The sequence below is a fragment of the Coregonus lavaretus genome (assembly GCF_964263955.1).
Source record: "Coregonus lavaretus genome assembly, contig: HAP1_SCAFFOLD_1462, whole genome shotgun sequence".
Classification (NCBI taxonomy): domain Eukaryota; kingdom Metazoa; phylum Chordata; class Actinopteri; order Salmoniformes; family Salmonidae; genus Coregonus; species Coregonus lavaretus.
In genome coordinates, this window is record NW_028159722.1 from 96,865 (window position 1) to 112,500 (window position 15,636).

At 41.3% G+C, this 15,636-nt stretch overlaps 1 protein-coding gene across 1 annotated transcript; it reads left to right on the forward strand.

Moving 5' to 3' along the window:
* Positions 1 to 2,585: 2,585 nt before the first annotated feature.
* LOC311122502 (Fc receptor-like protein 5) lies at positions 2,586 to 11,348 on the forward strand (the record flags this gene model as incomplete). The annotated part of the gene is made up of 15 exons (XM_084196843.1): positions 2,586 to 2,589; positions 2,735 to 3,016; positions 4,966 to 5,226; positions 5,455 to 5,736; positions 5,944 to 6,216; positions 6,410 to 6,679; positions 6,772 to 7,080; positions 7,174 to 7,452; positions 7,619 to 7,861; positions 8,084 to 8,209; positions 8,332 to 8,356; positions 8,445 to 8,542; positions 8,709 to 8,759; positions 8,869 to 8,952; positions 11,274 to 11,348. Coding segments are annotated over 15 exons (2,662 nt in total), but the record flags the coding sequence as incomplete, so codon positions are not given.
* Positions 11,349 to 15,636: the final 4,288 nt, after the last annotated feature.

A 15,636-nucleotide genomic window follows, 5' to 3' on the forward strand; every position in this document is an offset into this window, starting at 1 on the left:
TGTATATGTTTTTCACACGTGAAAATGAAAATTATATTTTCACGTGAAAGTTTTGCAATTCATATGTTATTTTTCTCACATGTGAAAAGGTGGTGTTAACATGAATTTAATAAATATGAACATAACATATGGTTTCATGATTGACCTCACGTGTCTCTTGTTTTCACATGTGAAATTTCACATGAAACCGCACATCTCACGTGAGTTTTTTTTTTGCAAGGGATGTAATGAAATGGTATAGGGGTTTTAAGGTAATTGATGTGCTGTACATTTGACATGATCACTTAGTGCTGACTTTAAATATGACCCCACCTGGGATTTGAAACTCACAACCTCTGGATTTGAGGTACACTGATCTTTCTGCTACGCTACAAAGTCTGTAGCATTCTCAGAAGTCCCCTACAGTTGAATTACCTATATATCTCCGCACTTTGCAAAATAATGCCATCTGCATTGCTATTTTAGTTATCAGTTAATCTGACTATTCTCTCATCATTGATTTCATTTATTGGATTCAGCAATTTGAGGGTTTTCTGTATAATTGTCTAATGCTGATGTGGCATATTACTCTTATCAATGTTACTCCTGAATCACTACGATAAATATAATAGGTTTTATTGAGTGTATTTTAAACAAAGCTGAGATTGACTTTGAAGTTCAAAGTGTAGGAATACAGGTGAAATCAGTTATTGACACAGATATGGTGGCGTGGCAGGATGATCGGAATGTCGTGAACCAAAAGGTTGGTTCAAAATCCCAGGTGAGGACATGTTGAATTTAGTCACATGCAGAGGGTCTCAGATATAATTGCAGTGTACAGCGAAAGACTTAAGCTCTGATGTCCAACAGTTCAGGTGTGAATGATACAATGATCAAATATACATATTTACAACTGTGACAATGATAAATACAAATGTTCATTGGGGTGTGGGCAGGGTAATTGTCGGTATCAGGCTGTGATGCAGTTTGACAGTATGCTCTTGATGGTGCTCCTGTAGAATACTGTGAGGGCCTCCTGAGGTTAAAGAGTCGCTGTCGTGCCTTCCTCACAACGGTTTCCGTGTGGTTTGACCATTTCAGCTCCTCGGAGATGTGTACGCTGAGTAACTTTACATTTTTGACCATCTCCACGGCGACCCCATTGATGAGGATGGGGGCGTGCTCAGCCTGGTTCTTCCTGAAGTCCACAATCATCTCCTTTGTTTTGCTTAAGGTGAGGGAGAAGTTGTTTACTTGGCACAACACCGTCAGAGTGCCTACCTCCTCCCTGTAGGCCGTCTCGTCATTGTTGGTAATCAATCCTACCACTGTCGTGTCGTCAGTGAACTAGATGATGGAGTTGGAACTGTGTGAGGCCACGCAGTTGTGGGTATACAGGGAGTACAGGAAGGGACTCAGGAAGCACCGTTGTGGGGCCCCCATGTTGAGAATCCATGTTGAGGAGGTAATGTTGCCTACCTTCACCACCTGGGGGCTGCCTGTCAGGAAGTCCAGGACCCAGTTGCATTGGGAGGAGTTCAGTCCCAGTGCTGTGAGATTGCTGGTGTGCTTAGAGGGCACTTTGGTATTGACGGCCGAGCTGTAGTCAATGAACAGCATCCCCACATATGCATTCCTCTTGTCCAGGTTGGTAAGGGCAGCATGCAGTTCAATGGCGATTGTGTCGTCCATGGATCTGTTGGGGTGGTAGGGGAATTGGAGAGGGTCGAGTGTGTCGGGGAGGGAAGAGGTGGTGTAGTCTTTGACAAGTTTCTCGAAGCACTTCATAATGACGGAAGTTAGTGCTACGGGTCGGTAGTCATTCAGTTCAGTTACTTTCCCTTTCTTGGTCAAGGGGATGATAATGGACACCTTGAATAATAATTTCAGTATAAATAAACAAACACAATGTAATAATTTATGTCAAAGTGTTCCAAATATGAAAGTTGAAAACAGTGAGACTGCGTGACATTCCGGGGATATCTTAACGACAAATATTAGTCTGCAGTGCATCACCTGTGAAATGTAATGTGAAAAATATCCACATCTGAAATTTCATATGAAATACCATCACATGTGAAGTGTTCCAAAACCACATGGTTTTACATGATTTCACATGTGAAAGGTTATTTCATCACATGTGAAGATCCACGTGAAACTTCATGTGAAATATCATCACGTTAAGTGTTCCAAAACGTGATTTCCTACATGTGGAATCATGTGTTTTTTCCATAATGGTAAGCTAATGAAGTTATTAAAAGTTATGCTCTTTTAGAATTAATGGCTATTATTCATTTAAAAGTGCAAAATCTATGTAGAAATCACAGATTGCTCCTTTAAAATATAGGTCAGGAACTATTTGTTAATCAGTAACATGAATATGGCATGTTGTTATTTATTGCAAGCTAATATTGGTGCAATATTACTTTCTTTGTTGTAGTGCTGAGTACACTCATCAACTCTGGACACTCTGAAGATGATGATGGTAGATATTTGTTCACTTCATCAAGCCTCCATCTCTTAATGCTTCATTCTATTTCTTTATTTGTGATTTTTAAAGCTGCTTTTGGCTGCATATATTTTGTGTTTGTAGTGTCACAAATAACATGTGTAAGGCAATTGTTTCATACTGGTTTGATTTTGAGCAGGAGTGGCAAAGGCTGTTCTGACCATACACCCCAACAGCTCCCAGATACAGTAGCTACTAATGTATCCACTTTAGGTAATATGTCTAATCTGTGATATGTTTTCACAGCTCTTCCCAAAGCTACACTGACTGTGAAGCCAAACCCTGCATACCATGGAGAGACAGTTACTCTGACGTGTTCAGTAGGGTCTGACAGTAGCTGGAGCTATCAGTGGTACAAAGACAGGAATGATAATGTAGTATCCCAGTCTGGTTACAGTAACATTGGAGTCTCTCACACCATCAGTAGAGCTGGTGTGTCTGACCAGGGTCAGTACTGGTGTCAGGGAGAGAACGGGTCCAAATCCATATCATCAATCATCAGTGATCCTTTCACCATCACTGTGAATGGTGAGTTACTTTGCTGTCTGTTTTGTTGTCATAGAAATGGACACTATTTATGTCATATTATATAGACACAGTGTACAAAACATTAGGAACACCTACCTAATATTGAGTTGCACCCCCTTTTTCCCTCAGAACAGCCTCAATTCATCAGGGCATTGACTCTACAAGGTTTCGAAAGCGTTCCACAGGGATGCTGGCCCATAATGACTCCAATGCGTCCCACAGTTGTGTCAAGTTGGCTGGATGTCCTTTGGGTGCTGCACCATTGTTGATGCACACAGGAAATTGTTGAGTGTGAAAAACCCAGCAGTGTTGCAGTTCTTGATACACTCAAACTGGTGCACCTGGAACCTACTACCATACCCTGTTGAAATGCACTTAAATCTTGTCTTGCCCATTCACCCTCTGAATGGCAAACATACACAATCCATGTCTCAAAGTTTAAAAATCCTTCTTTAACCTGTCTCCTCCCCTTCATCTACACTGATTGAAGTGGATTTAACAAGTGACATAAATAAGGGATAATAGCATTCACCTGGTCAGTCTAATCCTGGAAAGAGCAGGTGTTCCTAATGTTTTGTACACTCAGTGTATGTAGACATGGTCTGTGTGCAATGTTCCTTCAATTTCTTTCAGCACTGAGCCAATTTCAAGTCTACTGAGCGCAAACTTGAACATTGTGAAAATTCTGTGCAACTTCCGGAGCGCGTTTACTGTGAACACTGAGACTGTACCCACTTTAAGTTACAGTATTAACAGTGGCCACATAGACTACTGTGGGTATTTGATCATAATGTAGGCCTACCAGAGTGGCCTACCATAAAAAATAATGGAGAAAAATACATCCCATACCATTTTACCATGGAAATAGCTGTTCTATTATTCAGCCTACAGTAGCAGCCAATGTGTGGGGTTCAATGTAGACCTACATTCCATTAAACTTTGAGAACAAAAAAACATACAGGGCTTGACATTAACCTGTTTATCCACTTGTCCTTCAGACCAGGAGGTGACTGAAAATGTCAAGAAAGCACTTTACAAAATAAAATGCATCATTATTCCCATGCCATTATTAGCAAATCAAACAAATTATGCTATGCTCTGCCAATTGGCAAGTTAGCTTATTCAGACCGTCTCAAAACACAACACTGCCCCATTAAGGCATAACAAAGGCTCTTTACCTGACTCCCTTTTCAAAGATGGCTAAAAATGCACACATTTTGTGCTCTTGTAGGAAGCAACCACTCCCCCATTGTTGACTAGAAATTAGCTATAACTGGGCTAATAACTCACTAACTAGCAAATAATATGAACAAATGTGCAGACTTTGCTACATGCAGCTCTCACTTTGAGCTCAAATCAAGCTCATCTACTTGCGACTGCTCATACAGTCCAGTTCAAAGTGAATTGCACAGATCCATTTTTGGCAATGGATATTTGCATTATAGGCCTACTACAGCTCTGATTGGTTATGGCGCACCGGTCTGTGTAGAGGGCCTGAGTCGGGAAGTCAGTGTAATGGAATCCTACGCCAGTGCGCTCTGTTTACAGGAAGATATATTGCACAGTTAGTTTTGCATACTAAGTCTTGCATAGTTTGTTTTGTTTCGGTATGTTACATTGAAAGTGGCTAATATTGCGTTGATTTGATCACAATCCACACAGTAGAGTGCAACGTTGATAGTGTTAACTAAATGGGAAAATCAATCTCGTTCTTCTCTGCTCGCGTTTGTATTTTTTGTGCCCACGGAAGTTCCCCGGTCCCGCGTACGCGCAGTTTAGAGGGGACATTGCCGGTGTGTATGTAAATCCAAAATAAAAGTTACCATATTACCTACTAAAGTAAGGTAATATTGGTACTCAACGTTGCGCTCTACTGTGTGGATTGTGATGAAATCAACGCAATATTAGCCACTCTGACTGCATTTGTCTTCATATAACTGTTTCCACAGCTCTGCCCACGGCCTCAGTGAAGATAGTCACTCCTCAGGGTCTCCTCTACCCTGGAGAGACAGTCACTCTGCAGTGTGACATATCAAACTACACAGACTGGACGTACCACTGGTTCAGAGACAACCAAGTGCTTCCCATTCAGACCAGAAAAAACTCCATCTCTCTCCCTGACCAGGCTGGTCAGTACAAGTGTGGTGGGATGAGGAACGGTCGGCCCCAGAATTCATATGGCAGCTCAGCTCTCCCCATCATCATCAATGGTGAGCTCACTGTTTGTCTTCAATCTAGACTTTCTAAATTCAGAGCCACTGAGGGTTAATATAAATGTATACACTGTATACACACTTAATATAAATATACTGTAAACACTGTCAATTCTAACTGAATGGAGTCAACATTCCATATGTAAAATAGACTTTAATCACAACGTTACAGAAACAGCTGAATTACCAGGCATGTATCCAGATGTGTTCGGCTTTATTTCACAGCTCTGCCCAAAGCTACACTGACTGTAAAGCCAAACCCTGCATACACTGGAGAGACAGTTACTCTGACGTGTTCAGTAGGGTCTGACAGTAGCTGGAGCTATCAGTGGTACAAAGACAGGAATGATAATGTAGTATCCCAGTCTGGTTACAGTAACATTGGAGTCTCTCACACCATCAGTAGAGCTGGTGTGTCTGACCAGGGTCAGTACTGGTGTGAAGGGAACACAGTGTCTAGACCCACATCTTCACTACCAAGTGATCCTGTCACTCTCACTGTTAAAGGTACATTACTTTGTTCTGTTCTCTCTCTGGTCATACAGATAGATAGACACTGTTGTTGTTGAGTCAATCATGTAGACATTTTCTGTGTGTCTGTAGACTATTCTGCCTCACTGAATGTTTAACCTTTACCCATCAAGAGGACATATCATGCAGCAGATCAGATCCATGTTTTCCAGATGCATCACACACATTTCTTGATTCCAACAGATAGTCGTCCGACGGCTACACTGAGTTTAGACCAAGCGAACGTATTCACAGGAGACAGTGTGACACTGACCTGTACAGTAGAGTCTTATGGATGGGAGTTTTACTGGTACAGACACAGACCAGACTCTACACCAGTAACCTCAACCTCTGGATACTCCTACACACTCAGCAGGGTCAGTGTCTCTGATGGAGGACAGTACTGGTGCAGAGCTGGGAGAGGAGACCCAGTCTACTATACCCTGTACAGTGACCCAGTCCAGATAAACATTACTGGTGAGTCTAAAACAGTTTTATGATAAATAGCTGCTATTTTATATGGACATAAAGTAATCTAGGGTAAAATATTTTGTCTGCTTACTGTATCATAACACTTGTAGCTAACTTGAAGTTATAGTCATGAGTAGAAAATAAATAAATACATTCATAACTGTATATTCAGTTAGTTGTCTGTGTTGTGTCTGTGCAGAGAGACCTGTTGCTGTTCTGACCCTCCAACCCAACTGGACACAGATATTCATTAGAGAGACTGTCACTATGAGATGTGACATACAGGGAGGAGGAGACACTGAATGGCAGTATGAGTGGTATAAGAATGGTCATCCAGTCTACTCTAATACAAAGTCTGAGAACAGAATCAGTCCTGTCTACATGTCTATCAGTGATTCATATACCTGTAAGGGTGTAAAGGGAAGGACGTTCTCCAAGACCAGTGATGCTGTACAACTGACTGTGTCTGGTAAGTCTATCTAATCATGTAAACATCTCCATGGGTAACAAGAATCATTGCTAAGACTGAAAGTTTCAAACCTGTCCTCTGCCTGATCACAGTTCAACCCAAGGCTGTTCTGAGTATCTATCCTCAGTGGCTGAACCCTGGAGACTCAGTGTCTCTGAGCTGTGAAGTTGACAAGACGTCTACAGGCTGGAGGTTCTCCTGGTACAGGACTGTTCCCATTTTAACAGAGCAGTCCTACATTTTTGAGCGTCTACCAGAAGGAGGCAATGGGACTACTGAAGACTCCTACACTCTGATCCCTTCTGGTCCTACTCCCACAGGAGGATATGTGTGTAGAGCTGGGAGAGGAGACCCAGTCTATGATACACTCTACAGTGAACCTCAGTTTCTCTGGTCAGGAGGTAACTAACTGCATTGAAATTGTATTGAATCATATTTAAGTCACCCTCATGTGTATATATAACTATAGGTTTGACTCTGTCTCTTTGTTTCAGATCTGCAGCCTTCAGTGTCTCTCAGAATAAGTCCCAACACAACACAACACTTTACATCAAAGTCTCTCTCATTGAGCTGTGAGGAGAAGGGGAACTCTACTGGATGGAGACTGATGAGCTACAGAGAGAGAGGAGTGAGGTCAGGGTGTGTCTCTAACTGGGGATCAACAACAGGGTCCACATGTACCATCAGCAACACATACACATGGTCCAGTGGAGTGTTCTGGTGTGAGTCTGGATCAGGAGACTACAGTAATGCTGTCAACATCACTGTAAATGGTATGTTTATTGTACAACCCTCACTAACATTTCTACATATATATGATAGGATGTTCAATTCTGTAACTGAATGATTGCATCTCATAAATACAAGCTCATAAGATGTTGATGTATTGTTAGGGATGACTCCAGATTTACAGTATTATTTATATATTATGTTACACAGATGGTGATGTGATCCTGGAGAGCCCTGTCCATCCCGTGACTGAAGGAGACTCTCTGACTCTGAGCTGTAAATACCGGAAAGTCAGCTCAAACTTCAAATCTGATTTCTACAAAAATGGAGTACTCATCAAGAATGAGACCAAAGGAGAGATGACTATCCCTACAGTATCCAAGTCAGATGAAGGATTCTATAAGTGTAAATCTGGTCAAGGAGAATCACCAGGAAGCTGGGTGACAGTGAGAGGTGAGAAAACATTTATGATCACAAGTTAGTTACCTTTTTATTATCTGTGTGAAAAACATGTCATTTAAGTGTTGATGTTAATATAGTTTTAGATTTGCACTCCCCTAGAAAATATGATCTCTCAACTAAATTGTCAAAAGATGGGCCAGCCTACTTTCTTTTCATGCTCTATACTCTAAACCTATATAACCTCTATCAGAGTCTGTGCTGTTCTCTCTCCAGTCTCTCCAGTCGTAGCTCATGGATCCTCTACATCAGTCCTAGTAGGAGTGGTTGTGGGTCTGGTTGTTGCTGGTGTTCTACTGGTCATTCTCCTGGTCCTGCTGTGGAGAAATCAAAACAACAAAGGTGAGACTTTGGCTGTTTCTCATTTAATACAAAACATTCTATTACATGTTTAGGAGAGACATTTCTAAATATAGGTTTTTGAAGAAAGTTCAGTACATAACACAATGTGTTTGTCATTACAGGTTCCTGTTTCATCAGAATATTCTGGTGAGTACACCTGTCTCTCAACTATATTGATACGTACAGTATAACATCTTCTCTGTGCTTCCTATGCTGAGTATCTCTCTCCCTGTAGGCCCCCTCAGCCCCAGAGCACCAACCAGGACCCCCAACAGGACCAAGGATCTACCCAGGGCCAGGCTCCTGATACTGGGTATACACATCAGCAGCATGGTCAGTCTCTCAGCCCAGACCTCTACCACTCTCCTCTCTCTGTAACCTCATACACTGGCTCATCAACATCCACTTTGTTTACAACATGTTATCATACTCTATGTTCATAGGCAAGCTCAGGAATAACCAAACTAACAAAGATTTCTCTCTATTTTTTGACCAACAGGTGATGCTAACATCTACGATACGATCAATCCCTCAGACAACAATGATAATGGTAGTGTAATGTAATGTTTTCAGTATGAATGTGTAGTAGCCTGCTTGTCTTCATTTAATATGACATGTAGAGTTTGACTAAGTGGAGGTGTTTGTGTATTATGTCTCAGATGCTGCTGGTGCTTCTGCTGCTGGACCAAGTCATGTGACTTACGCCCAGATTCAACTGAACAAGTTGGACAAGAAAAAGAAAGGTGACTCTCAACTGTGACATATATTGAGAAAAAAATTGAAGCAGTGTATCTAAGATGAGTTACAATGTGTACATATATATACACTACCGTTCAAAAGTTTGGGGTCACTTAGAAATGTCCTTGTTTTCGAAAGAAAAGCAAATTATTTGTCCATTACAATAACATCAAATTGATCATAAATACAGTGTAGACATTGTTAAGGTTGTAAATGACTATTGTAGCTGAAAACGGCTGATTTTTTATGATATATCTACATAGGCGTACAGAGGCCCATTATCAGCAACCATCAGTCCTGTGTTCCAATGGCACATTGTGTTTGCTAATCCAAGTTTATCATTTTAAAAGGCTAATTGATCATTAGAAAACCCTTTTGCAATTATGTTAGCACAGCTGAAAACTGTTGTGCTGATTAAAGAAGCAATAAAACTGGCCTTCTTGAGACTAGTTGAGTATCTGGAGCATCAGCAATTGTGGGTTTGATTACAGGCTCAAAATGGCCAGAAACAAATAACTTTCTTCTGAAACTCGTCAGTCTATTCTTGTTCTGAGAAATGAAGGCGAGAAATTGGCAAAAAACTGAAGATTTCGTACAACGCTGTGTACTACTCTCTTCACAGAACAGCGCAAACTGGCTCTAACCAGAATAGAAAGAGGAGTGGGAGGCCCCGGTGCACAACTGAGCAAGAGGACAAATACATTAGAGTTTCTAATTTGAGAAACAGACACCTCACAGGTCCTCAACTGGCAGCTTCATTAAATAGTACCCGCAAAAACACCAGTCTCAACGTCAACAGTGAAGAGGCCACTCCGGGATGCTGACCTTCTAGGCAGAGTTGCAAAGAAAAAGCCATGTCTCAGACTGGCCAATAAAAATAAAAGATTAAGATGGGCAAAAGAACACAGACACTGGACAGAGGAAGATTGGAAAAAATATTATTGACAGACGAATCGAAGTTTGAGGTGTTCGGATCACAAAGAAGAACATTTGTGAGACGCAGACCAAATTAAAAGATGCTGTGGAGTGCTTGATGCCATCTGTCAAGCATGGTGGAGGCAATGTGATGGTCTGGGGGTGCTTTGGTGGTGGTAAAGTGGGAGATTTGTACAGTGTAATAGGGATCTTGAAGAAGGAAGGCTATCACTCCATTTTGCAACGCCATGCCATACCCTGTGGACGGCGCTTTATTGGAGCCGATTTCCTCCTACAACAGACAATAACCCAAAGCACAGCTCCAAACTATATAAGAACTATTAAGCAGTCAGCTGGTATTCTGTCTATAATGGAGTGGCCAGCACAGTCACAGGATCTCAACCCTATTGAGCTGTTGTGGGAGCAGCTTGACCGTATGGTACGTAAGAAGTGGTGATCAAGCCAATCCAAATTGTGGGAGGTGCTTCAGGAAGCATGGGGTGAAATCTCTTCCGATTACCTCAACAAAATGACAACTAGAATGCCAAAGGTCTGCAAGGCTGTTATTGCTGCAAATGGAGGATTATTTGACGAAAGCAAAGTTTGAAGGACACAATTATTATTTATATAAAAAAAATTCATTATTTCTAACCTTGTCAATGACTACATTTCCTATTCATTTTGCTATATTTCCTATTCAAACTCATCGCACACGCACACACACACACACACACACACACACACACACACACACACACACACACACACACACACACACACACACACACACACACACACACACACACACACACACACACACACACACACACACACACACACACACACACACACACACACACACACACACACACACACAAAAAAAAAGCCTAAACATGAAGATAACAAAATCCCACAACGCAGGCAGGAAAACTGGTTGCCTAAGTATGATCCCCAATCAGAGGCAACGAGCGACAGCTGCCTCTGATTGGGAACCACACCCGGCCAAACATAGAAATACAAAACCTAGAATATATTCACACCCTGACCAAACTAGCTAGAGTTCTATAGGCCAGGGCTTGACAATCATCAGTGTGATGAACTATGGATTATAGTGTTGATGTTAACATACATTTGGATTTGCACTCCCATAGCAAATTATCTCCTAAATATTGTCAAAACATTCAGGCCGGCCTATTGAAATCTCTACATTTCACTATTGTATTTGTATTCTCTCTACTCCAGAGGTGGACAAACGTTTTATTTTATTTTCTCAAACATAATTTGCCCACCCCTTCTCTACACCTATATTACCTCTCTCTCAGCCTGATTATGTTTTTCTGTTTCGAATGAAGAGGCAGAATATGCATTAAGCTAATTTCTGCATTTGTTGACTGCAAATGTCCATTGTCAGCAGCAGCTGGTCCTGTTGATGTGACCTATGCTGAGGTTGACCTCCAAAAGAATGTCAAAGCCAAGAAGAAGAGAGGTAAGACTAGACATCCCTCCCTCCATATTCCCCCTATCAGATCCTCACTCCTCTTTGACCCCATATTGAATAAATGTTTATTATTCTGTACATTATTCTGGATATTATTTAGGATATTATTATTGATATTATTCTGGATATAACTATTATATTATGCTGATGTTTATCCTCCTACATAAACAGCAACCCCACCTGTAGCAGATTCAGTCTATTATCATGTGAAGCCACACAAAGCCACAGGTAAGACTAATATCCATATGCTATTGACACTAATACAGGTGTAGGATCTTAATTTGACCAGTTTCTCACAGAATGAAAGTACTCCTGCAGCAAAAGGATATGTAAATTATTGTGTGTATTAGAATGCATGGACATTTTTGTAGGGCTTGATACATCTGTAGTTAGGGAAAATGAAGTCTGAAATTCTGAAGTGGAAATACAAAACTTTAGAAGACTCTTTTAAACCTTGAATACACTACGAGTTTGCATTTCATACTGTGCAGGAAATGTCCTGCAACAACAGGATGATCATATTAAGATGCTACACCTGTATTATACTTATTGAGCTAATGCTTTGATATCAAAGTATACTGCATCTATTTAAAGTATACCTCTAAAAAAACGTTGTGTGGTGATATGTTACAGGTCCTTGAAGGAAATGGAGGGATAAATAACTTTGTGTGGTGATATGTTACAGGTCCTTGAGGGAGATGGAGGGATAAATAACTTTGTGTGGTGATCTGTTACAGGTCCTTGAGGGAGATGGAGGGATACATAACTTTGTGTGGTGATATGTTACAGGTCCTTGAGGGAGATGGGAGGATAAATAACTTTGTGTGGTGATATATGTTGCAGGTCCTTGAGGGAGATGGAGGGATAAATAACTTTGTGTGGTGATATGTTACAGGTCCTTGAGGGAGATGGAGGGATACATAACTTTGTGTGGTGATATGTTACAGGTCCTTGAGGGAGATGGGAGGATAAATAACGTTGTGTGGTGATATGTTGCAGGTCCTTGAGGGAGATGGAGGGATAAATAACTTTGTGTGGTGATATGTTACAGGTCCTTGAGGGAGATGGAGGGATACATCACTTTGTGTGGTGATCTGTTACAGGTCCTTGGGGGAGCTGGAGGGACACACCATCAGAGGAGGAGCAGGAGAAACCTGGGAACATTGATTATGCACACAAACACACACAAACACACACACACACAATAACACATTGTAAACTCAGCAAAAAAAGAAACGTCATCTCACTGACAACGGTGTTTATTTTCACCAAACTTAACATGTGTAAATATTTGTATGAACATAATAAGATTCAACAACTGAGACATAAACTGAACAAGTTCCACAGACATGTGACTAACATAAATTGAATAATGTGTCCCTGAACAAAAGGGGGCTCAAATTCAAAAGTAACAGTCATTATCTGGTGTGGCCACCAGCTGCAGTAAGCACTGCAGTGCATCTCCTCCTCATGGACTGCACCAGTTTTGCCAGTTCTTGCTGTGAGACGTTATCCCACTCTTCCACCAAGGCACCTGCAAGTTCCCGGACATTTCTGGGGGGAATGGCCCTAGCCCTCACCCTCCGATCCAACAGGTCCCAGACGTGAGATCCGGGCTATTCGCTGGCCATGCCAGAACACTGACATTCCTGTCTTGCAGGAAATCACGCACAGAACGAGCAGTATAGCTGGTGGCATTGTCATGCTGGAGGGTCATGTCAGGATGAGCCTGCAGGAAGTGTACCATTTGATTTGATTTGATAAGGAAGGAGGATGACTTCCCTGTAACGCACAGCGTTGATATTGCCTGCAATGACAACAAGCTCAGTCCGATGATGCTGTGACACACCGCCCCAGACAATGACGGACTCTCCACCTCCAAATCGATCCCGCTCCAGAGTACAGGCCTCAGTGTAACGCTCATTCCTTCGACGATAAACGCGAATCCGACCATCAACCCTGATGAGACAAAAACGCGACTCGTCAGTGAAGAGCACTTTTTGCCAGTCCTGTCTGGTCCAGCGACGGTGGGTTTGTGCCCATAGGCGACGTTGTTGCCGGTGATGTCTGGTGAGGATCTGCCTTACAACAGGCCTACAAGCCCTCAGAACAGCCTCTCTCAGCCTATTGTGGACAGTCTGAGCACTGATGGAGGGATTGTGCGTTCCTGGTGTAACTCGGGCAGTTGTTGTTGCCATCCTGTACCTGTCCCGCAGGTGTGATGTTCGGATGTACCGATCCTGTGCAGGTGTTGTTACACGTGTCTCCCTGTAGCGCTGTCTTAGGCGTCTCACAGTCGGACATTGCATTTTATTGCCCTGGCCACATCTGCAGTCCTCATGCCTCCTTGCAGCATGCCTAAGGCCCCTGGGCATCTTTCTTTTGGTGTTTTTCAGAGTCAGTAGAAAGGCCTCTTTAGTGTCCTAAGTTTTCATAACTGTGACCTTAATTGCCTACCGTTTGTAAGCTGTTAGTGTCTTAACGACCATTCCACAGGTGCATGTTCATTAATTGTTTATGGTTCATTGAACAAGCATGTGTTTAAACCCTTTACAATGAAGATCTGTGAAGTTATTTGGATTTTTACGAATTATCTTTGAAAGACACTGTCCTCAAAAAGGGACGTTTCTTTTTTTGCTGAGTTTACATGAAGGATTTGTATTTAAAAAAACAACAACAACAAAAAAAATATTGTTTTTAATTAATCATGGTTTAATTGTGTATTACTGTAACAGCTTTTTAAACAATTATATGGTGTAATGATGATGGATCTTATCTGCAGCTACAGCAATATAATCTGCTTTGTATTGAATTGTATTGTTTGTTGGTTAGTTATTTTGTTTTTACATTTTAGTCATTTAGCAGACGCTCTAATCCAGAGTGATTTATAGGAGCAATTAGGGTTAAGTGGCTTGCTCAAAGGCGCAGAGCGATTTTTCCCTTAGTCGGTCCGGGTATTCGAACCAGCAACCTTTTGCTTGCTCCTAACTACTAGGCTACCTGTTGCCCTAGTTCAGTAGACTTATGTTGCATAAATGGCAGTTAAAAGCTGAGTTGCTTATAGAAGAACAAACTAAAAACATAAACAATTGTATAAATTGTGAGAGTAATGGAACTGGACAAGATGACGGATGATCAGGGAAGCAGATCTGATGGCATTGAGAACTGAGGAAGCATTGATGGTCTGATGATCCTATGAGTGGAGGAGGGAGCCGGTCAGAGTAGAGAGACAGTCAGCAGCTGCCCCCCCATGTCCTCCTTGCTCTGGGTTGGTGATAGTTAGCTTAGCTGGCTAGCCACTCCTCTCCACTAACTCCATGTAGCACCCACTTGGGTGATGCTATTATGCTGCCTCAAAGGCACTAGAAGCATAACATTATCAGTCAGAGTATCTTATCCACTAGTCCCAGCCATCTCCTCATGCAGTCCTCTCACTTCTTCTGCTTCTCTCCAAGCCGGTGTTGTGGTATTCTAACCCATTCACATCCAAACAGTCTCCAAGCTAGCTTGGTAGGTAGCAAGTGAGCCAAACTGGCGAATTCAAACTTAAAACTCATTCAGGATGACCAATTAATTACGGATTCTGAATTACCAATCAAAAAACAAAAAGCTGATAGAAAAATGGCAAAAGAAAACGACTTAAAGTCCCAGCGCTGTCAAATACGTGATTTTCCTGTGTTTTATATACACTGAGTATACCAAACATTAGGAACTCCTACCTAATATTCAGCTAAATTCTTGATTGTCAAATTGCGCTTTGCTTAGAAACATTTTTTATTTTTTTTATCATTTTAATTGAAAACAATCACATGAAGATACTTAATTGTTACCCAGAAATGATTTGATATTGAGATAAAAATGTCTGCATTGGACCATTAAAAACAACTAAGGATTAAATGTACAAAACATGTATGGGATCGATCATCCATGGCTTCCATAGCGGCACCATCATGGCAATTTTGTATTTATTGTTTATGTTATCAATGTCTGAAATGTATTATCTTTGATTCATTATTTCTGTCATTCGATGATAGATTAACATATTTCTTTATGAATTTTCCAGAATATTATCAGTATTATACATGTTTTTTTTCTATTCAACTGTACTTTTTGAATATCTATGCATTGTGCTTTTTAATAAACTTTAGTTTTTCATCCAAGAGATGACATTAGTGCTTTCTTACAGTAAATGGATGTTGTCATCATTGTCAACTCTTTCATACAACCTGCTTTGGCCAGCCCTCCCTTCAGCCTAATAAAGTTATTGGGCTCCTCA